Consider the following 22,445-nt stretch of genomic DNA (forward strand, 5'->3'; position numbering starts at 1 on the left):
ACGATGAAGAGGTCTTCCTACGTCTCAGAGTGACGACCCCCCCATCGCCATGCTCGCCTTCAGATTCTTGCGAGTACAGCCGGGACGAGTCCTTGATGAGTACTACTGATCGACTAAGATTTTTAATCGGCTACTTTTTTAGTGGCGGCCGCCCCGACATCCTGCCTCCCGAAGGCGGGAAACCCCCTACAAGCCCCGCCCAGCATGACGCTGCTGAGGTTGATGATGACGTCACCTCCCGTCCAGCTGCACACGTGGGAACACAGCCTCCTCAAACGATAGTAGCACACCGTAATATGCGCAGGTTTGATGCGTTCAAAGCAACACATTTTTCGTTTCCGCACGCTTTTTTTAATTTTATTTTTTTGGGTACATTTTTCCCCCCTCGCCTTCGTGTATATACAGTACAACTTTAAATACAACTCTGATCTCTCTTTTTTTGTTAAATCTCGCATTTTTTAACCAATTATTTCACAATTTGTGCTGTCAGCATCTAGGCACAAAGTGACGTTTTTAGATTTTATTGAAAAATAAGACACCCCCCCCCCCCTCACATTGCATTGTGGATTGATCCAGAAGTGACCAAGGCCTCTATTCAATATCCTCCAGCCTTGCACGTCCGCTCGCACTGCACCATTCTGCCCTCATGCGCGTTGACCACCAGCACTACCTCCCTCTTCTTCAAGTTGACCAAAGACACAGATCCCCCGTGTAGCCTCAACAGACTGTTGGAGCAAGTGCTGTTAGCGGGCACCTATGATGACCGGCACTGTGGCACACGAGAGGGGGCGGGTGGCCAACACCGCGTCCGGCCGCCTTTGTCTCCCCAGCGGTGATGTTCACACACCGCACCAGGTGCTCATTTGAGGCTGAGTCGATCTATGGGAGGTCCATGAGCGGTTCAGATAATCGTCACTTGGTGTTGGCACGAACTCGGGTCGCCGGGTTCGTAGCGCAACGTGCCAACCGCTACAATACCGCTCCCCTAAGTTGACCACCACCACTTATCACCACCGCTATCCTTCCTCCAGTATAAATACATTTTCTGATTCTCCCGCCCCTCGTTCATTAAGCCCTCAAAACTGGCCGTTCGTCACTAAATAAATAACACCTCCTTCCCACAATCCATTGGCCACATGGCCTTGTGGGAGTGCATCTTTATCAGCAGCCACGACATTCATATCGTCCGGATTTTCACGATTATCGTCACGCCGTGATTGTCGCTGCTCGACTTAAAATAATACTTTTTTTTTTTCCGGACAAGATACACCAAATAATGTCACAATAAATAACTAACGCTTTTCCAGAGTAACTGACGAAGTGGGGCTTACCCAGGGCCCGTCCATAGGGTTGGTGGTGTGTGCGGGCCCACCCCCCACCCCCGACACCTTCAAACTACACCGGAAGTATTAAGTCTGACGCCGTGACGTCGAAGCGCGAGGGGGCAGCCCCAAATCGCAGGGCCCGGGGCAGTCGCCCCGATTCGCCGTGTACCGTCGGGACGGCTCTGGGCGTGCCCACACTTTTTCCAGATCGCACGCAACCTACCGATGGACTAACTGCGGCGTAGATGTTTTAAACCACTGGGTGGACGGAGCCAGCGGAAGGGGGATTCCAGGAACGATTTCCCGCTCCTTCAACTGCCGCGACCTCTGGTTTGCGCGCCCGGTGTACGAACCGAGGCAGCGTCACTGTGGCAGCTTTTCTCCAGATGGCTCGGACGATGATAGAATTTGACACTCGGGGAATTGGTGTACGCTCGGGGGTTTAGCGCGGCAGCCCAAGTTAACCGAATGTGTAAATGGCGAGACAGCCCCCGTTGTTACAGAAATGTAGCGCAGGCTGGAAAACCCAGAAGGCTTTCAAAAAAAAAAACGTGCAGCGACGTCTACAAAAAGCACTCGGCCTTTGTGCTTTATGCAAAAACTTTCAGCAGTTCCTGAAGTACTGCGGTGTGGTCCTCTCGTCTTAGCTGCTGTAGGAGCGGCTGTAGAAGCAGCAGCAACCGTAGGAGCAGCAGCAGCTGTAGGAGGAACTAGGAGCAGCAGCAGCTGTAGGCACAGCTGTAGGAGTAAGCAGCAAATATCGGAGCAGCTGTAGGAGCAGCAGCAGCCATAGGAGCAACTGTAGGCGCGGCAGCTATAGAGCACCAGCAACTGTAGGAGCAGCAGATGTAGAGCAGCAGCAACTGTAGGAGCAGGAGCAGCAGCTGTAGGCGCAGCAGCTCTAGAGCACCAGCAACAGTAGGAGCAGTAGCTGCAGGATCAGCCGTAGAGCAGCAGCAACTGTAGGTGCAGCAGCAGCTGTAGAAGCGACTGTAGTAGGAGCAGCAGCAGCAGCAGTTCCAGGAGCAGCAGCAACTGAAGGAGCAGCAGCAGCTCCAGGAGCAGCAGCAACTGTGGGAGCAATTGCAGCAGCAGCAGCAGCAGCTGTGTTCACAGCGGCCAGGGCAAGTCGCTGAAGTCCACGGGACCCCCTAGGCCGGCGTCTGCCTCCAGCAGGCTCATGATGACCGCCATGGCCGCCTCGTCGTTGCTGGGGCTGCTCGAGCCGTCCATGAGGTACAGGTCCAGCGAGGGGTTGTCACCTGCGAGCAACAGAGATCGTGGTCAGCAGCAGCATCATCATCATCATCCACCAACGTGTGGACTCAATCGGCCGATTCGGATGAGGAAGAACAGCTGGATTGGACAGGTGAGGGAGGTGATTGGGCAGGTGGTAGGTGGGGTCTGTGGGATCGGTGGGATCGGTGGGGTCGGGATCGGTGGGGTAGGTGAGATCTGCGGGGACGGGATTGGTGGGGTAGGTGGGGTCAGGGTCGGTGGGATCTGTGAGGTCGGTGGAGTCGGTGGGGTCGGGTCACACTCACTGATGGGGCCACCACTGTAAGGGTTGCTGCTTTCGGCTCCATTCATCGAGTTTGAAGGAGACTGCATGGCCAGTGCTGAACCCTGAATGCACACACAGACAAAGATCCCCCGTGCAGCCTTTTACAGGCCGTTGGGGCAAGTGCCGATAGCCTGCTAGTAGCGGGCGTGGTGATTGCTGCGCTGTATGTATGTTTAACTTCTTTCGCACCGTACATAGCCCACCGTACATAGCCCACCGTGCTAAGCGGTGGGACGGGAAATCCCAATTTTGTAATTCCAATTGAGCAATTTGTTGGACCTGGAACGCCCCCCACCGCACGGCGGACAGCGAGCAGCGTCGCCCGCATTAACCAGGGCGGCCACCCGGGCTCGGAACCGCACACCACCGATGACAAGCGGCAAACGCGCGGACCCGCCGGGCCGCCCGCGTCACCAGCGCACGTGCCGTGTTTACGCGACCGCGCAGCTGCAGCGTTGCCGCCGGGCGGCGCGCCGCAAGTAGCTGACCTTGCGGTTTCCGGGTGACATGGCATCGGACGGCGGAGGGGTGGTGAGCTGGAGGGGGCTGGAGCCGCAGCTGGACGGAGAGGATCGCGACCTGGACGTGCGCACGCACACGTTTCACACACACACACACATGCGTGTGTTTGCGTGTTACACAGAGGCAGACGCCCCCCTCCCCCCCCTATAGGCCGGCGGCCCCGGTTAATACCGCAGGCGCGTTAACGTCGGCACTGCGGAGACAAAGGCGGTCGGGCGTGGTGCTGGCCACCCACCCCCTCGTCTATCGCTCCGGCCTTCATACATGCTCGCTAACAGCACTTGCCCCAATAGTCTGTTAAGGCTATACGGGGGATCTTCGTCTTTGTGCATTGCAAGCCACGGTTGGCACGGTAGGGAGCGCGGCTGGTGCATCTGCCAGTCGTCTCCGTCGGCCGACCCATGGCTCCTAGGGTCCATCCTGTGAACTCGTGCCAGCGGCGAGCCTTCGACACTTCACTTGCCTTCCACGGTGCACTTAGCGTGGCACAAGCGGTGCCATGGTGGCAAGATGTTAACTACCTCGCCTGGTACACAGGAGGTCGTGAGTTCGATCCCGACCCTGAGGCCTGTATATTTCGAGTTTGCATGTTCTCCTTGTGGTCACGTGGATTTCTCTCCAGCTTCTCTGGTTTCTCCCTCCACAGTTAGAAAAACGCATTAAGAGTATTTGGCTGATATAAATTTACACACGATGATAAGCCACTTCGTTGAGCGATCACTTGTGGCCAGGTCGCTTCTGAAAAAGAGCTATAAAGCTCGGTGGGCCTTACCTGGTAAAATAAAAATAGTTAATATTGACGTCACTGCCACTTAGTGGTCAACGGCGGCTGTTGTTTGTTGTTGTTGCGACCTGCACCTGTGGGTGGTCTCCATGAACTCGTCGGCGATGATCCGGCCAAGTTTTCCAGCTCCGGGCCTGGTGCCGCCCGGCAAGCCCGGAATACCGGGAATGCTGCGTTTAATTCCTGGTTATGGAAAGGAAAAGTTACGGAAACATTCGTTAATCACCTCTGTTGAACCGCTCATTCGCAAGGGTAAAGGCAAAGGTGCAGCTCTGCAATTTTCTGCTCAACCCCACCGCTGGCGGAAGGGATATTCTGGCTTAGTCCTTCCTCCACGCTGGCCCGATGTCTTGGGAGAGGTGGGAGTACCCCACCACAGCAGACCTGCCGATTATAAACCAATTGTGGTGTACCAATTTCTACTGCTGGGTGGACACAGGCCACGGTGGTTTAAGAAGCCCGCACCATTGTTTCAATGGTCATGCATTACTGGACGTCTGTGAAAAAGAACTTCAAAGCTCACCGAGTTATGCGGCTCTTTTTCAGAAGTGACCTGGCCACAAATGATAGCCCAACGAAGCGTCAGGGTCGGGATCGACCCCATGACCTCCTGCATACCAGGCGAGGTATTAAACATCTCGCCACAGTGGCGCCCCACGGAAGGAAAGAAACTGGTTAGAGGGAAGGAAGATGTCACGGCAGCAGCGGCAGCTGCATCACCAGGCGGGCTCACCCACGGAGGAGGAGGAGGAGCGAGCGGAAACCGGGCGGCTGACGGAGGAGCCGCAGCCGCCGTTCCCCGGACCGAGCCCCGTGAGGGGCGCGAACCCCGCGGACACGGGGCCCGGGCGGCCCCCCCCGGTGCCGCCCCCGGTGGCACCATCCGCCCGGTCGTCCCCGCCGCCGCCACGGCGCTGAGAGCCCAGCGTGGAGGTGGGGCTCAGCTGGGCCAGGCCGGGGCTCGCCGAGCCCATTTCTGACAAACTCACGCTCGGGTGGGACGCGGAGCGTACGCGCGCGCACGCCAACACACACACACGCATGCACGTGTACACGAGCGCACGCAAGCGTACAAACATACACATGGGCGTGCGCACGTATGGACACGGGATCGTATGCACATGCACGGGGAACACGCGCAGTTTCGCACACGCACGCGGTCGGACACAAGCGCGCGTTCATGTATGTGCGGACAAAATGCGTGTGTACATGCGGGGGGGGGCGGGGGGGAGAATACATGCACAGGCACGTGCAGAAGTATACACACAGTTGACACGCGCATGCGTGTACCATACACGGGTGCACGAACGCGCACACGTTCACAGACACGTGCAGCACACACATCGCACCATGCCACACACACAAACACAGTCACACACACACACGCATGCACCCACCAATATACACAAACACATACATACAAGCAGGCACACACACACACATACACACAAGTGTTAATTGTTTTGTACGAAGAAGTACATCTCGCAGCCACCGCACGGCATTGCCGCGCTCTAACGTTGTGTCTCGGCGTGCCCTCGTCAAGTGTTTTGCAGCTGAAGGTCATTCTCATCCAGCGGAACGAATTGTTACATCGACTTCGTCGTCCTCGGCCGTGGTCCAACCACTGCTGGATGAAGGCCTCCTGCCCCCCACCTCGCCCAGCCGTCGCCACCTCCCACGACCCTGCGATGTGACCGCTCCGTCCAACGCCGTGCATACAACGAGGACGCTGTCATTGTCTTTGTCTCCCGTGAGATTTTTTTTTTGCTGGTCTGCCCTCCGCTGCCCACGCCCCTACAGTCTCTGCTGCCTCAGCAGCAGTAACAGCAGCAGCAGCAGTAACAACAGCAGCAACAGCAACAACCACAGCAGCAGCGGTAACAACAGCAGCAGCAGTAACAATCACAGCAGAAGCAGCAGTAACAATCACAACAGCAGCAGAAACAACCACAGCAGCAGTAACAGCAGCAGCAGCAGTAACAACAGCAGCAGCAGTAACAACAGCAGCAGTGACAGCAGCAGTAACAACAGCAGCAGCAGTAACAACAGCAGCAGCAGCAGTAACAACAGCAGCAGCAGCAGTAACAACAGCAGCAGCAGCAGTAACAACAGCAGCAGCAGCAGTAACAACAGCAGCAGCAGCAGTAACAACAGCAGCAGCAGCAGTAACAACAGCAGCAGCAGCAGTAACAACAGCAGCAGCAGCAGTAACAACAGCAGCAGCAGCAGTAACAACAGCAGCAGCAGCAGTAACAACAGCAGCAGCAGCAGTAACAACAGCAGCAGCAGCAGTAACAACAGCAGCAGCAGCAGTAACAACAGCAGCAGCAGCAGTAACAACAGCAGCAGCAGCCTACAACACATCCTGCGTCAATGTTCCAGTTTGCGACCGAGATCGCGGCCCCCTTGGCTGCGTTGCTCAACGTTGGGGCCCGGCCAGTGAGGCGACGTGCGGAGGCTGTCCCCGACAACTCGGCCCATTGGCGGATGGCCGGGTCAGCCGGTTAACCGACCGACAAACTGTCCCACCGACTGACCGACTGATGGACCAACTAACCGATAGACTGGCCGATAGACCAACTGGCCGATAGACCGACTGACCGATCGACCGACCGATTTACCGATCGATCGACCGATTGACCGACCCACCGCACGGCGAGCGAGGCAGCCACTTACGCGATGAGCGTGTTGGTGGACACGATGTACTCCACGTCTTTGGTCCACGGGTTCATGAAGCTGAACCAGAGGCTGCGCAGCGTGGCAAAGAAGCCGTCCTTGCAGCGGAAGCGGTACAGGTTGGTGGCGATGCGGTCTCCGGACTGCAGCACTGGGAGCGGGACGCAGTGGCGGCCACCGGAGATGAGAGAGAGGGCGGGAGCGGGGGGAGGTTGGGGGCAAAGGGAGACGCGGGGTGGAGGTGATGGCAAGTGAGGAGCGTTGGGCTTGACGGTAAAGATGCCAAACGACCCGGCTTGGCTGGGGACAGCCCCAGTGGTGTTGGAGAGGAAGAGGTGGTGGTGGTGGTGTTGCTGTAGCTGCTGCTGAAGGCGATGATTTTGTTGGTCGTGCTGATGGAGGCGATTGTGCTGATGGTGCTGATGGTGGCGGTGGTGCTGCTGCTAGTGCTGGCTGACGGTGGTTCTGATGGATTTGATGATGACGGTGCTGGCGGATTTGATAGTGGTGGTGGATTTGATGATGATGACGATTATGATGGTGCTAGTGCATTTTATGATGATGGTGCTGGTGGATTTTGCTGCTGCTGGTTCGCGGCGGTGATGTCGAGGAGTCCCCACCCAGGCGGTGAGACTCGGCCAGGTGCACGAGGTCGTCCTGGTGGAAGTACTCGTAGCACGAGGTGCCCAGCAGCTCCTGTGGCAGGTAGCCCAGGATCGCCGTCGCCCTGCACCGCGACAACAACAACAACAAACAAACAAAATCAACGTCGCTACGAACGCCGCCGCCGCCGCGTCGTCGAACCGGACCACGGGCATTTGTTTCAAAACAATAATCAACTGTACTCATACTCTTTGGTTCTTTCGGTAAAGTCACGTAGGTAGAAATAAAATAATATAAAATCAAACAAATCGCGACGTTTCGATCGCAGCACAAGCAAATCCTCATCAGGTGGGAACACCACAGCAAGAAAAAATGCTGAAGTAAGGCGAGAGAGAGAGCTGCCGTGGCAAGAGGTTATATAGGTAAAAGAAAGGGGGGAGAGAGAGGGGTAGTGGGGTAGGGGAACTGATCCATTCTCGAATCGAATTGCAGCCGGCAGGATCGTAAACCATTCGCCGAATCGCCGGAGAACGGAGTGCCGGGTGTGTGTGGAGTGGAGGCCGGTGAAGCAAGGCGAGATGTGAACACTCTCTCCTGGTATCAGAGTCATTCGTACTGGAGATGTCCAGGAGGGGCACGGGGTCAGGACGTTCCAACAACAACAACAACCAATACACAAACACGACACGAGTGCAAAGTATATAAAATGTAAACAAATCACTTTCAACTTCTGTCGCGCCGTACGTAGCCAACGGCGCTCATCGGAGGTGCGGGGAAGGACGACGAACAAAACACGAAAAACACTTTTCAACCGAGATTGTTTAAAAGTGCGTAGCTCCCAGTGTCTTCCTAACATCGGAAGGAAGAGCGTTCCGGACGGCCGCCGAAGCGAACCCGAAAGCGCCGCGCGATGAAGCGGCCACCACCGTCTTTTGTCCGACGGCCGAGGCCTAAAGCCGCCTCTACCGCCGCCGCGAGGACGGTGGCCGGAGTTTGCGCGTTTGCTGGTTTACGCTCCCCGGGACGAGATTCGGCGCTTTGCGTGCGACGGGCGCGGCGTCGACACCGACCTCTGGTCGACGAAGGTGAACTTGCCGTCGACGGCGTGGCGCGACACGAACTCGGCGGGTCGCACACGGATGTGGTTCTGCTGGTGCTGGTGGTGGTGCTGCTGGTGTTGGTGCTGGGCGGAGGCGGGGTTCAGGGTCCCCGCGCCCAGCTGGTGCGACGGTGGTGGCGCCGCACCGCCGGTGCCCGCCGCGGCCAAGGCGGGAGGGGCGTGCGCCGTCACGTGCGGGTGCAGGCGGCCGATTGCCACGAGGCAGCTGAGGTTGCAGCCCTCGTTGTCCGAGCTCTCGCCCTCCTCCTCCAGGCCCATCTTGGTGGGCGGCCAGCTCTTGAGGTAGCCCGTGCAGTGGATCGTGCAGAAGTTCTTGCGGTCTGCGCCGGGGCGAGGGGGGGGCGGGACAGGGGGGGGGGGGGTGGTCGCGGTCACGCGGCCGTCGGGAGGGACGGTTTACGTTCGGAAGAGAGGGTGGCGGTCGCGGGTCGGGGGTTATTTTTTTTTTTGGTTAGCGAGGTTCGGTTGTGGGAACTTTACGCAAAGGACGGAAATGTTCAATTGCGCTGGGGCCTGACGCCGGCGCACAGGTTGCAGAAATAAGGACCCCAGACCAATACCCCCAGGTCACTCTCGAGTTCTCAGCTGGTTCAAACCGTTTTTCTCGCGCTCGGCCTACAAGTATATATATATTTTTTTCTTTTCTGCTTGCGTGTTAATGTGTGTTTACCCCGGATATTTTAGAGATGGCAATTCTCCTGCTGTGTATCCTACTGCTGTCCCTCCTCGGCCATATCTAGTGCCACACTCAACTCTTACCAACAGCTACCCTCGTTACTTTGCGTCCATACTTGTTGCTCGATTTGCCACTACACCTGCTAATGAAACAGCTCATAGACACTTCTACACTCCATCATTGTATTCTTTTAAACCCTATCTTTGTCCCATTACTTCACCAGCACTCCTTCCAAACTTAATTCTGCTCTTAAAAATAACACCATCTGCGAGCTACTGCTATTCGTCCAAGGTTCGCCGCTCTTCATCCTTTCACAGAAAATACTTGTGCAAACTATTAATTCTACTTTCCTTATTTCTGGGTGGTATTGAGCTTCATCCTGGCCCAAATGAAAAGAACTCGTATAATTGTCGATTTTTCTGGCAGGAAAGGTGTTGGTGTTCTACATGTCAACATCAGAGGGCTTGTGATTAAATTAAGTCAACTAAAACTAGAAGTGGCAAATCTTGACCCGGACATTTTTTGCCTAACAGAAACATTTCTCACTCCTGCCGTCAATGACTTGCAGATTGCGATTGACAACTACAACCTTTTTCGACTTGACCGAGGATCTAAAGGAGGTGGAATTGCCATCTATGTTCGTAATACTATTGCATGTTCACTAGCTCACTCCTTGTTTAAAAAAATGTTGCTTTGAAGGTCTGGCTCTCAAAATAACTCTCCCAAATAATCAACAGATATTGGTAGTGTGCTGCTATCGACCGCCTAGTGCAGGGGTCGGGAACCTTTTTGACTAAGAGAGCCATGAAAGCAAAAAAATTGGAAATTTATTTCAGTGAGAGCCATATAATATATTTTAAAAGTGAATTCAACTAAATGTCAGTATAATAAGCCTCTGAATTTATTCTTTTAAATAATGTTATAACACTCACCATTAATGCGACTTCTGGTGCTGCATGGATTTGCTGATGTCTTTGTAGTCGGGTTGGTACTTGGTGAGGTTAAGCTTCATGCAAGCGTTGAGGCTTTCATCCGTTAAACGTGATCGTAGGTTGGACTTGATGTTTTTAAGATGTGAGAATGACTGCTCACATGCATACGTAGATCCAAACATGGTCAATACAGCAATACTCACACGCTGCAGTGTGTGGTATGTGACAGGAAGCGCGTTCCAAGTTTTGAGAATCAGCTGGTCTTCGGGTTGGAGTTTTTTCATTTCTGTCCACATGTGCTTGCTCGCCAACTCCGCTTTCTGTCGTGTGATTCTTTCCAAATCTTCATTCAGTGACTTGAACTTATTCACCCACATGTCTGAGGCCTTCAGGTCAGCCACTTCTGCTTCAAAATCTCTGACGGAGACACCAGGGATGTAATTCAGGTCGGCTGTGTTCAGTGAACACTCGTTTGGATGGATGATCAACTTAAAAAGACGAGTGTGCTCACGAAATTCTCCAAAGCGTGCTTTGAAGGACTGTAGGAGACTGGATGTGCAGCCAGCTAGCTGGTGGAGATCAAGGTTTTGAATGGGCTCACTTGCTGTGCATGCATCTTTAAATTGGCTCAGTTTTTCAAAATGTAGTAAACGACCTGTTTCAAGATCCGTGATGAAAAGCTCCAGCTTGTTTTCAAAAGCAAATACAGCTTGTTGAAGGGATAACACTGTATTTCCAATGCCTTGCATTTTCACGTTGAGCTGGTTCAGATGTTCAGTCAGATCTACGAGATAGTAAAACTTGAGGAGCCACTCGGTGTCGGCTAGCTCAGGATGCCCGACGCCTTTCATTTCAAGGAAAGTCCGGATTTCGTTCAGGCAAGCCGCAAAACGGCTAAGCACCTTCCCTCTTGACAACCAACGCACATTGCTGTGCAAAAGCAGACCAGGATAGTTATTTACAACTTCATCCAGCAGTGTTTTAAACTGGCGATCATTTAAGGCTCGGGCAACAATAAAGTTGATCACACGAATGACCAGCGACATCACTTCGCCAAACTGCCTGTCACACATCTGAGCACAAAGTGCCTCCTGGTGTATAATGCAATGGAAACTTAGGATGGGTCTATTTTCATGTTCACGGAGAAGCGCCACAAATCCTTTGTTTTTCCCCACCATACACGGAGCACCATCAGTACACACTGAGAGAAGTTTATCCATAGGTAGACTTTTTTTCTTGAGCAAACTCCATGAAAGACTTGAATAAATCCTCACCTCTTGTGGACCCTTTTAATGGCAGAACAGCAAGACTTTCTTCGCGCAGTGTGTCACCAACAGCATATCTTGCAATCACGCTGAACTGCGACAAATGGCTCACGTCTGTTGACTCATCCAAAGCCAGAGAAAAGAACGGCGCTGCATTTATGTCCTTCACTTGCGTTTCCTCCACTTTGTTTGCCATCACGATGGTACGATCATGAACAGTTCTTGCCGACAGAGGCATGTCTTGTATCCGTTTGATTATCTTGTCTTTGTTCGGAAGATCATCAAAAAGTTCATTGGCTACATCCAGCATGAACGTTTTAGCATACTCGCCATCTGTGAATGGTTTTCCGTTCCTCACTATTGCTAAAGAACCAGCAAAGCTAGCCGAATTATAGTCACCTTGCCGGGTCCATACGCGGAGTTGCTGCTGGCTAGCTTGCACCCTGCTCAGAAGCTCTTGGCACGCTTTCTTTCTGCTGTCTCCCGCAGGGTATTTTGATGCAAAGGTAGCGTGGCGCGTGTCGAAGTGCCGCTTTACATTCGACCGTTTCAACGGTGTAATTTTGTCATTGCAAATTAGACACACCGCAGAACCCGCTCTCTCCACAAAGGCGAATTCTTCGGTCCATTCGTCCTGAAATGTACGATACTCGTCGTCTTTTTTTCTTTTCGCCATCTTCTTCGTCGAAGGGTTAGCTTTGAGCTAATGACCGAGCAGACGCAGTCTCAGACTGATTCAAAAGGGGGCGTTTACCTGTTTTACCCAGCAACGGCAAACGTAGGCCAGTATCATCCAATTAAAATAATGGACAATTGCTCCTGCAGCCCTGAACAGGACATGCGCAGTGAAAAATCGATGGATGGATTAAAACAAGTGAGAATATTTTGTTTTATCTGCGAGCCATATGCAATCATCAAAAGAGCCACATCTGGCTCGCGAGCCATAGGTTCCCGACCCCTGGCCTAGTGGGAAGGATGTTGAAGCTGCATCTGCACTGAGAGAGCTTTTTGGGGGCCTCCCTAAAGGTGAAATAGTTTTAGTGGGTGATCTAAATTGGAATTGGCTAAACCCGCCGGACGTGGCCACAAATTTTGCAGATTAATGTAATCTGTTTCAATTAATAAATATCCCCACAAGACCCAAACTAAAAAATCCGGGACAGTCATCTCTGCTTGACGTTCTATTGACAAATGCCCCTCACAATTTCACACTGACTGGTGTTCTGGGTAATAACCTTAGTGATCACTCCTTCATTTTTGGGGTGAGATCATCAACCAGACCCAAAACCCCCCCTAAATTGGTTGAGAAGCACTCTATGAGACACTTCAGCACTCAGGCATTTACTAATGATGTGCTTCACTCGGATATTGACAAGGTCTGTGATATCCCCAACCTGACTACGGCTTGGGAGACCTTCAGGTACACGTTTCTCCAAATTCTTAACAAACATGCTCCGTTGGTTAGATTTAAAACTAAAGGCAACCGCCCACCATGGTTTGATCCTTTGATTACAAAGCTCATGAAAACTAGGGACAAGGCTTGGGCATGTGCTCAGAAAAGTAATTTAAATGGTCAATGACTGGCTAGAATACAGGATTTTAAGGAATAGATGCGTCAAAAAAATACGGCATGCAAAAAATGCCTACTTTTCCTCCACTCTCCTGGAATCACATGGAAATGCCAGGATTTTCTGGAAAACAATCAAATGTATCGAAAAGGCATCGAAAACCCACAATCTGCCCGCTGAGCTTAACCAAAATGGGGAATAATTTTCAGATCCCAAAAAAATAGTTGACAATTTTAACCTTCATTTTTCTGAAGCTGGTAATCTTTTTGATAATGTATTGGGAGTCACCCCTGCTCATGCAAATTCCTACACCCCTGTCCAAACATTAAACGAATTTAGTTTCCAGCCAATCCACGAAAGTAATGTTCTGAAACAACTGTCCTACCTCAAAGGGTCCTCCTCTACCGGAGCAGATAGTATTCCCGTCTTTGCTCTACTAACTGTTGGTCACCTAATATACAAACCTATAGCCCATATTTTAAACCTGTCCATCAAAGAAGCATCAGTTCCTCTAGAATGGAAACATTCCTATGTCCGTCTACTTCGCAAAGGGGGCCCTAAAGATGATCCAAATAACTACCGACCTATCTCAATTTTGTCCCCGTTGATGAAAATTTTTGAAAAATTATTGACCTACAAAATTAGCAGTTTCCTGTCCATCAACAATCTACTGTATCTAAAACAATCTTGGTTCCGAAAAAAATACAGCACCACATCTGCTGCATTAGACTCTCTGAATCACATTTACAGTAGCCTTGATAATAAGCAGTACTGTGCCTGTCTTTTTCTAGACCTGTCCAAAGCTTTTGATACAGTAGACCACAACACCCTGCTTAGTAAACTAAGTTGCCTCGGTTTTTCCGAAAACGCAGTAAAATGGTTGCAAAATTATCTCTTTTCTCGCACCCAAACTGTATTCACAGATGGTTGGAGGTCAAACAGTGTTAAGATAACAAAAGGGGTTCCACAGGGTTCCATCCTCGGCCCCCTTTTGTTCTCTCGTTATGTCAATGACTTGGGCACTGACCTGGATCATTCCAGGGTAAATCTTTTTGCAGATAACACGATACTGATTACTGCTGGCCGCTCTCCAGATGACGTGATTGCTAAGCTACAGGGTAATTTCAACAAACTACAACATCAGCTAGTTGCTCTTAAACTAGTCCTGAATACCTCCAAAACCAATGTGCTATGCTTCTCACCAGGACTAAAGCAGGAAGTTCTTTTTCCCCAATTACATTCCTTAAATAATTATCAATTAGAGCAAGTCAAGATCTATAAGTATCTTGGGGTCATCCTGGATTCAAAACTGAATTTTGAAGATCACATTGATTATATTGGTTAAAAGACAAAAATAAAAATTAGTTTTCTGTATCGACACAAGCACTGCTTCCCCCCAATGTTCCGTTTGGAATTGATAAAAGCTACCATACTGCCTCTACTTGACTACTGTGACATCGTGTATTAATCAGCCCCAAGTACTGTACTGAAGAAGCTTGATTCCATCTATCACTCGGCCTTAAGATTTACATTGAACTGCCCATATAGGACTCACCACTGTGATCTCTACATTGGGTCAAACTTAACATCTCTTAATGTTCGACGGTTTGTGCACCAGATCTTATTTATTCACGATGTACTTACAAAAAAATCCGCAGACTACCTGCTGGATCTCCTCTCTGTTTCAAAGAACAAATTTGACCTCAGGTCTTCGCTCATTTACCAGCTTCACATTCCCTATTGCCGTACAAAAACTGGAGGAAGGGCCTTTGCTATTGATGCCGCCAAGGTCTGGAATGCTATTGCCAATAAACTGCAACTTGAATCGCTACCAATGAGATCTTCTCTCAAAACTGCTCTAGAGGAGTTGTACACCCCTAGCTGCCACTGCTATTCATTGGCGTAAAATAAAATAAAATGTTTCGCTTTGGATGACGCTGCAAAGTATTATCTGTATTTTGATTTAGCGTGCTGATCTTAAAGGTGCATTGAAAAATGTGATACTCCGACTGATGCTTCTGTTGTTGTGGAGTAACTCATGCAGCCAGCTATGGCTCTAGGATTTGGTGTTGCATGTTATTTATGTAGTTTATTGTAAAAATTTGGTCACAGTCCCTGTGATCACTGTTACGTTGCAATTATGGCTTTATTTTTTGGTGATTTCGAAAAGTGTTTTGGTTTGGACATGTTTGTTTTATTGTAGTACAGAGTTAGACTGATGGCCTTAATCTACGTTTTCTTGTGGTTGTTGTTGTTGTTTGACTTGCATCCCACTGGGATTTTTTTGCAAACAGCGTTGGTGTACGGTGCTTTTTTCAGGAATATTTTGCTATTTTTTTCATGGATTTTCTGTTTGCACAGTCACATAGTCACTGTAAGATGTTTTTCTTGTTCGTGTTTTTGTTTTTTTGCTTGTTGTGGTTGCACCCGATTCACGAGCCGAATGGTTCACAGGGCTATACCAAAATAAATAGAATAACAAAAAAACTGAATCGTCTCAACGAAGCGAACTGAACCTGCAATGAAAACGGACAAACCGGACCCCATTTCCAGCCCCACCCCCCCTCCCCCCTCCACGACCCCGTGGGACTGTACCGACCGTTCTTCTTCTTGGAGCAGCTGGAGGAGAAATCCTTCTCCTCCGACTTGACGAGCGCCGGCTGGTTGCTCTTCATGCGGCAGAAGAAGGCTCGCCGGGCGCCCGAGCACAGGCGGCTGGGTCTCGCCAGCACGTCCGTCTTCACCGGCAAGCCCGCTGCGCCCACACGCAAGAGGCAAGGGGGACCCCCCCCTCGTTATAGCCTTTACCGGGGCGGTGGAGCAAGTGCTGCCGAAGGCGGCCCGGTCGCGGCGTGGCGATGAGCGCCCCCGGCCGGAATGAACAAAAAAGAAACGTCGCCTCCACTCCGCGCGCCAAGGTAACTCGTTTAAGGCCGAGTCGACCTAAGGGAGGCCCAGCCCCTGGGGGTCGCTTGAGATATTCGCTGATGATGTTGACCCACCCGTGAGCAGGAGTTGAACTCGGGTGACCGGGTTTTCGTAATGCAGTGAGCGTGCACACACGGGCCCACAGATATACATGCATACAGATATACATACACACGTATATAGATGTACATACAAAGACAAAGATCCCCCATATAGCCTTAACAGACTGTAGAGGCAAGTGCTGTTAGCGAGCACCTATGAAGGCCGGAATGGTACACGAGGGGCTGGGTGGCCAGCACCACGCCCGGCCGCCTTTGTCTCCCTAGTGGCGATGTTTACACACCGCACCAGGTACTCATTTGAGGCTGAGTCGACCTAGGGGAGGCCCGAGACTGGTTCAGATAATTGTCACTGGTGTTGGCCGAGAGCGGGATATACATACACACAGATATACAGATATACATACACCCATATACATATTCAGATATACATACACACAGATATACATACACACATACATATACAGATATACATACACACAAATATACATACACACAGATATACATACACAGATATACATACACACATACACACAGATATTCAGATATACATACACACATACACACAGATATACATACACAGATATACATACACAGATATACATATACAGATATACATACACAGATATACATACACACAGATATACATACACACAGATATACATACACATATACATACACACAGATATACATACACACAGATATACATACACACAGATATACATACACACAGATATACATACACACAGATATACATACACACAGATATTCAGATATACATACACACAGATATACACGCAGATATACATACACAGATATACATACACACATATACAGATATACATCCACACAGATATACATACACACATATACAGATATACATACACACAGATATACATACACACAGATATTCAGATATACATACACACAGATATACACGCAGATATACATACACAGATATACATACACACATATACAGATATACATCCACACAGATATACATACACACATATACAGATATACATACACACAGATATACATACACACAGATATTCAGATATACATACACACAGATATACACACAGATATACATACACAGATATACATACACAGATATACATACACACAGATATACATACACACAGATATACATACACAGATATACATACACACAGATATACATACACACAGATATACACACAGATATACATACAGATATACATACACACAGATATACATACACACAGATATACATACACACAGATATACATACACACATATACATACACACATATACATACACACATATACATACACACAGATATACATACAGATATACATACACACAGACATACATACACACAGATATTCAGATATACATACACACAGATATACATACACAGATATACATACACATATATATACAGATATACATACACACAGATATACATACACACAGATATACATACACACAGATATACATACACACAGATATACATACACGCACGCACGGGATCACAATGCTCTGTGAGTTTTCCGAACGGATTCCCTCACGATGTGAACACCAGTAGCTCACCGTGACTTAAACTGGGGGGCTGATAACGTGCGTATGTACGCAGAACTTCTTTCGCACCGTACCTATCCAACTGCTAATCTGAACTGCGCTAATCTGAACTGCGTTAGTAACAACACAGACGCCGTTGTTATTTTCCGTAACGATAAAAAATTTTACACCCCCACACCCCGCCCTCCCCCCCCCCCCGTATAGATATTTTTTTTCAAACCGACCCCAAATTTGTGGGGTGCGTCTTACGGCAAGATGATCACGACGACGGTGTTTTTGATAGTCGCCCTCCTTCACGCCGCTGCGTCTCCGAGATGCTTTAAGCGCGGCGAGCGACTTTGCATCCCAACCCAGCGCATTCGCAAGGGCACCCCCCCCCCGGCGCCCCCCCCCCCCCCCACCAAGTGGCAGCTGTCTCTGTGCGGCACAAGGTGACTCAGCACCGGGTCTGCGAGCGGACAATGCTCTGCCGGTATGGGGGCGAAGATTGCTGCCGTGTGTAATCCCAATTGAGTAATGATGAAGATGCTACCCCGCACTCACTCTTAGCGTCTATAAGCCTCTCCCTAGGAGCCGTGTCTGACGAGGACAGCTGTTCCTTCACCTTGGCAATGTCCTTGGGATGAAGGTAGTCAAAGAGACTCTGCCCAATCAGGTCATTCTGCACACACACGGCATTGCACAGCAGTAACACAATAATTATAATAACAATATTCTCGGCACTTGCATGGCGCTTGCTGTACAAGCCTCGGCTCATGCAAAGCGCGGCGCGTCGCATCGCGTGTCGAACATTCGAAAGGGGGCACCCCCAGCGGCAGCCGTCCCCGTGCAGCACAAGGGCGGCTCGGCACTTGGCCTGCGAGCGAGCATTCTTCCGCCAGTGGGTGGACGATGATTGCTGCTCCGTGTGTCTGTGAGTGTGATGCCCGTTGAGTCATTTGCCGTGTGATTTTTAGAATTTGGCACGTTCGGCCCCACGACGCCGGCACGTGATGGCCGTCCTCGTGAAGTCGACGGGCGCGGGTTTTGTGGTTGATGCACGCGCAGTATTAACCGGGGCGGCCTGCCGGATTGGAACCGGGAAGAACGGTGTCAATTAGTTACGCTGCCAAGCCTCGTTGAGTCTCAAGACACTGCCGTGCAGGAGGATCCTGCTTTGGGATATTTTGGCCACTTCTAAAGCGGCTTGGTCTCTCGCGCCCGTCAACGGTAAATACGGGGATGATGTTTGGCAAAGCCACATCAAGGCAGTGGCACAGAGGTTCACACCCACTTGGATGGCATCGCTGGGATCCTGGAGTTCGAAGCCAGGCACCTGCTTGTGATTAAATCGGGTTCTTAGGTCTAGTGAATTGGTGGTCTCAGCGCGGTCACCAATAAGAACATTTGATATTGTTCAATCTCGTGAGTCCTGTCCATCGCTGCACATAACAACAACAATAAAACGAGCATCACAATTCAAGTTGCTTCTGCATAATTTGCCCGAAGATAGTGGCTCTGAGAATGAAAACAAGCTGGCCCCACCGCCGCTCTCGCACGGCAGAGGCGGGCACCAAATTTGTACCTCCCGGAGGTGGCTCTGCGACATTCACTTCCGCGGGCCGTTCCCTCGCACCAAAGTTGCGACGCGCCGCGCTCCTCCGTGAGAAATGTCCAGCGCGAGCTTTACCTGGCCGAAGTTTAGGATCTTGGAGACCGACTCTGAGACGAAGAGGATTTTCCCACGATCACATCCGACCACAAAGAGGAACCCCTCGGAGGCCTTTAGGAGACAAAGACGCAACAATTCACCCGTCGACTCGGAGTTGATTTTTCCTGGTCAGGCCACCTGACGATCTGGCGTCTTGAGACGTTAATAAGTACACATTATCGTTATTATTATTATTTAACACGTAGGGTTTCGCGACCAATAATATTAATAGTGAAAGGTTTTTGGGTTAGATCGCGTTAGTATAAATGTGTCGTAACCCTCCACCACCCGACAGCCAGTTTCGCTCGTAATTACATCCAACATCATTGGGCGATGATGCTGGTGGATGTAATTACCAGCGAAACGTCGTACGACTCAAATTGTAAATGTTGTGGATTTACCATCTACCACACCGGTGGGCTGAAGTAGTAACTAATTGGCGCGTTGTTTACATGACAAACCTCACTAATTGGCTGTGTCGGCTGGTGGCGAGTTTAACGACACGTGTATATTCACGCGCGAAACAAACAACATCTCATTATGAGACCTCCTTTGCCAGTAGCAAGATATAGTAATAGGTTTTTACCCTTTTATCTGGCACCAAAACTGACACCTTTATACAAGGGATCATGTTTGCAATAACCACAACACAAGCAGTCAAAATGCAAAAAGATACAACTCTGATGATATGCACTGTCCTTGAAATTGATTGGTCCACACCCGAGACGGCTTTTCTTACAGCGTACGACGCCTTTTGGCGTCATCTGGTCCAACACCAGTGGAGACTAGGCTCTAAGAAAAGCCGTCTCGGGTGTGGACCAATCAAATTCAAGGACAGTGCATATCATCAGAGTTGTCTCTTTTTGCATTTTGACTGCTTGTGTTGTGGTTATTGCAAACATGATCCCTTGTATAAAGGTGTCAGTTTTGGTGCCAGATAAAAGGGTCAAAACCTATTACTAAAAAAAATCTCGTATGGCTAATGCCCCCCCCCCCCCACCAGGTCGCTCCTCTATCCTGGCCTCTCAAGTTCCCACCTGGTTAAACAATCACACCCCCCTACTAGGCACCACGCTAGCTAGGAGATGTTAACTACCTCGCCTGGATTACAGGAGGTCCGTGGGTTTGACCCCGACCCTCACGATGCCTGCTGCTGCTGCTGTATATTTGAAGTTTGCGTGTCTCTCTCTCATCATCACCACGGTGGCTAGGAGATGTTAACAACCTCGCCTGGTGTACAGGAGGCCGTGGGTTTGACCCCGACCCTGACGATGCCTGCTGCTGCTGTATATTTGGAGTTCGCGTCTCTCTCTCTCTCCCCGTGACCACGTGGATCTTTCTCCGGGTCCTCCGGGTTTTCCTACATAGCTCAGTGGGCTTTACCTGACAAAATATTAAATAGTTGATTTGAAGCTTTCGTGACTGCAGGAATCCATACTCTTTGGTTCTTTCGGTAAAGTCACGTAGGTAGAAAATAAAATAAAACGTGATTTATTTAATTTTATACCTACGTGACTTTACCGAAAGAACCAAAGAGTATAAAATAGTTGTTAATAGTTCAGTAATTTTACTGGCACACGAATGCCACCCACAGGTCACTCCTGCAAACAAGACTCTATCCTTGTCTCCTGAGGTGTATCACCCGGTTCAACAACAACAACGCACACAGCTGAAACATTGTAAAAATTCGGTCACAGTCCCTATGATCACTGTTACGTTGCAATTATGGCTTTATTTTTTGGTGATTTCGAAAACGTTTTTCGGTTTGGACATGTTTGTTTTGTTGTAGTACGGAGTTAGACTGATGGCCTTAATCTAAGTTTTCTTGTGGTTGTTGTTGTTTGACTTGCATCCCACTGGGATTTTTTGCACACAGCGTTGGTGTACGGTGCTTTTTTCAGGAATATTTTGATGTTTTTTTTCCTGGATTTTCTGTTTGCACAGTCACATAGTCACTTTAACATGTTTTTCTTGTTCGTGTTTTTAGTTTTTTTGTTTGTTGTGGTTGCACCCGATTCAAGAGCCGAATGGCTCACAGGGCTATACCAAAATAAATAAACTGAAACTGAAACATGAAACGGGCGGCTTGCCCCGATCGTCGGGAGAGAGTTTGCCGACTCTCGGCTATTCCTTCCCGCGGCGTTGGCAGCAGCACGACCACTCACCCGCAGGATCAGATTTTTGAGCTCGTCGTCGGACAGAAACGCCGGTTTGTAGTTGGCCTCCGTGTACACGTTAGTGGCGCCTGTGAATGAAGAGCACGCGGCCATCGGTGGGAAATTATAGTGCGAGAGGGGGGGGGAAAACTGAAGAGTGGGCGCAAAGATGCGGGCTTGGAAAGAAACTATTAGAAACGAAAGTAGATTTTTTAATAAACCAGACTTAAGCTCTCCCTGTCTCACTAAGCCAGACTTAGGCCTCCTCGTGTCTCACTAAGCCAGACTTAAGCTCTCCCCGTGTCTCACTAAGCCAGATTTGAGCTCCCCGCGTGTCTTACTAAGCCAGACTTAAGCTCTCCCCGTGTCTCACTAAGCCAGACTTAGGCCTCCCCGTGTCTCACTAAGCCAGACTTAGGCCTCCTCGTGTCTCACTAAGCCAGACTTAAGCTCTCCCTGTCTCACTAAGCCAGACTTGAGCTCCCCCGTGTCTCACTAAGCCAGACTTGAGCTCCCCGCGTGTCTCACTAAGCCAGACTTAAGCTCCCCCCGTGTCTCACTAAACCAGACTTAAGCTCCCCCCGTGTCTTACTAAGCCAGACTTGAGGTCCCCCGTGTCTCACTAAACCAGACTTAAGCTCCCCCGTGTGTCACTAAGCCAGACTTAAGCTCTCCCTGTCTCACTAAGCCAGACTTGAACTCCCCCGTGTCTCACTAAGCCAGACTTAAGCTCCCCCCGTGTCTCACTAAGCCAGACTTGAGCTCCCCGCGTGTCTCACTAAGCCAGACTTGAACTCCCCCCGTGTCTCACTAAGCCAGACTTGAGGTCCCCCGTGTCTCACTAAGCCAGACTTAAGCTCCCCCGTGTGTCACTAAGCCAGACTTAAGCTCTCCCTGTCTCACTAAGCCAGACTTGAACTCCCCCGTGTCTCACTAAGCCAGACTTGAACTCCCCCCGTGTCTCACTAAACCAGACTTGAGCTCCCCCGTGTCTCACTAAGCCAGACTTAAGC

General features: G+C 50.2%; 1 protein-coding gene across 5 annotated transcripts in view; it reads right to left on the reverse strand.

The window, feature by feature from the left end:
- Nucleotides 1-328: 328 nt before the first annotated feature.
- BMAL1 (basic helix-loop-helix ARNT like 1) overlaps nt 329-22,445 on the reverse strand; it is a 51,310-nt gene continuing 29,193 nt past the window's right edge. For all 5 annotated transcript variants that reach the window (XM_032958034.2, XM_032958033.2, XM_032958031.2 and 2 more), the window contains 12 exons: nt 21,442-21,521; nt 19,256-19,348; nt 18,130-18,247; nt 15,635-15,790; nt 8,545-8,914; nt 7,492-7,598; nt 6,872-7,022; nt 4,929-5,185; nt 4,270-4,378; nt 3,378-3,468; nt 2,870-2,951; nt 329-2,587 (listed from right to left, as the gene is read on the reverse strand). In XM_032958034.2, the coding sequence (XP_032813925.2) occupies nt 2,436-2,587; nt 2,870-2,951; nt 3,378-3,468; nt 4,270-4,378; nt 4,929-5,185; nt 6,872-7,022; nt 7,492-7,598; nt 8,545-8,914; nt 15,635-15,790; nt 18,130-18,247; nt 19,256-19,348; nt 21,442-21,521 (1,766 nt within the window). In that variant the 3' untranslated portion in view covers nt 329-2,435. The remainder of the gene's footprint in view (nt 2,588-2,869; nt 2,952-3,377; nt 3,469-4,269; nt 4,379-4,928; nt 5,186-6,871; nt 7,023-7,491; nt 7,599-8,544; nt 8,915-15,634; nt 15,791-18,129; nt 18,248-19,255; nt 19,349-21,441; nt 21,522-22,445) is intronic.

The sequence above is a fragment of the Petromyzon marinus genome, chromosome 21 (genome assembly GCF_048934315.1).
Source record: "Petromyzon marinus isolate PM22_M1 ecotype Great Lakes invasive population chromosome 21, UKy_Petmar_22M1.pri1.0, whole genome shotgun sequence".
Classification (NCBI taxonomy): Eukaryota; Metazoa; Chordata; class Hyperoartia; order Petromyzontiformes; family Petromyzontidae; genus Petromyzon; species Petromyzon marinus.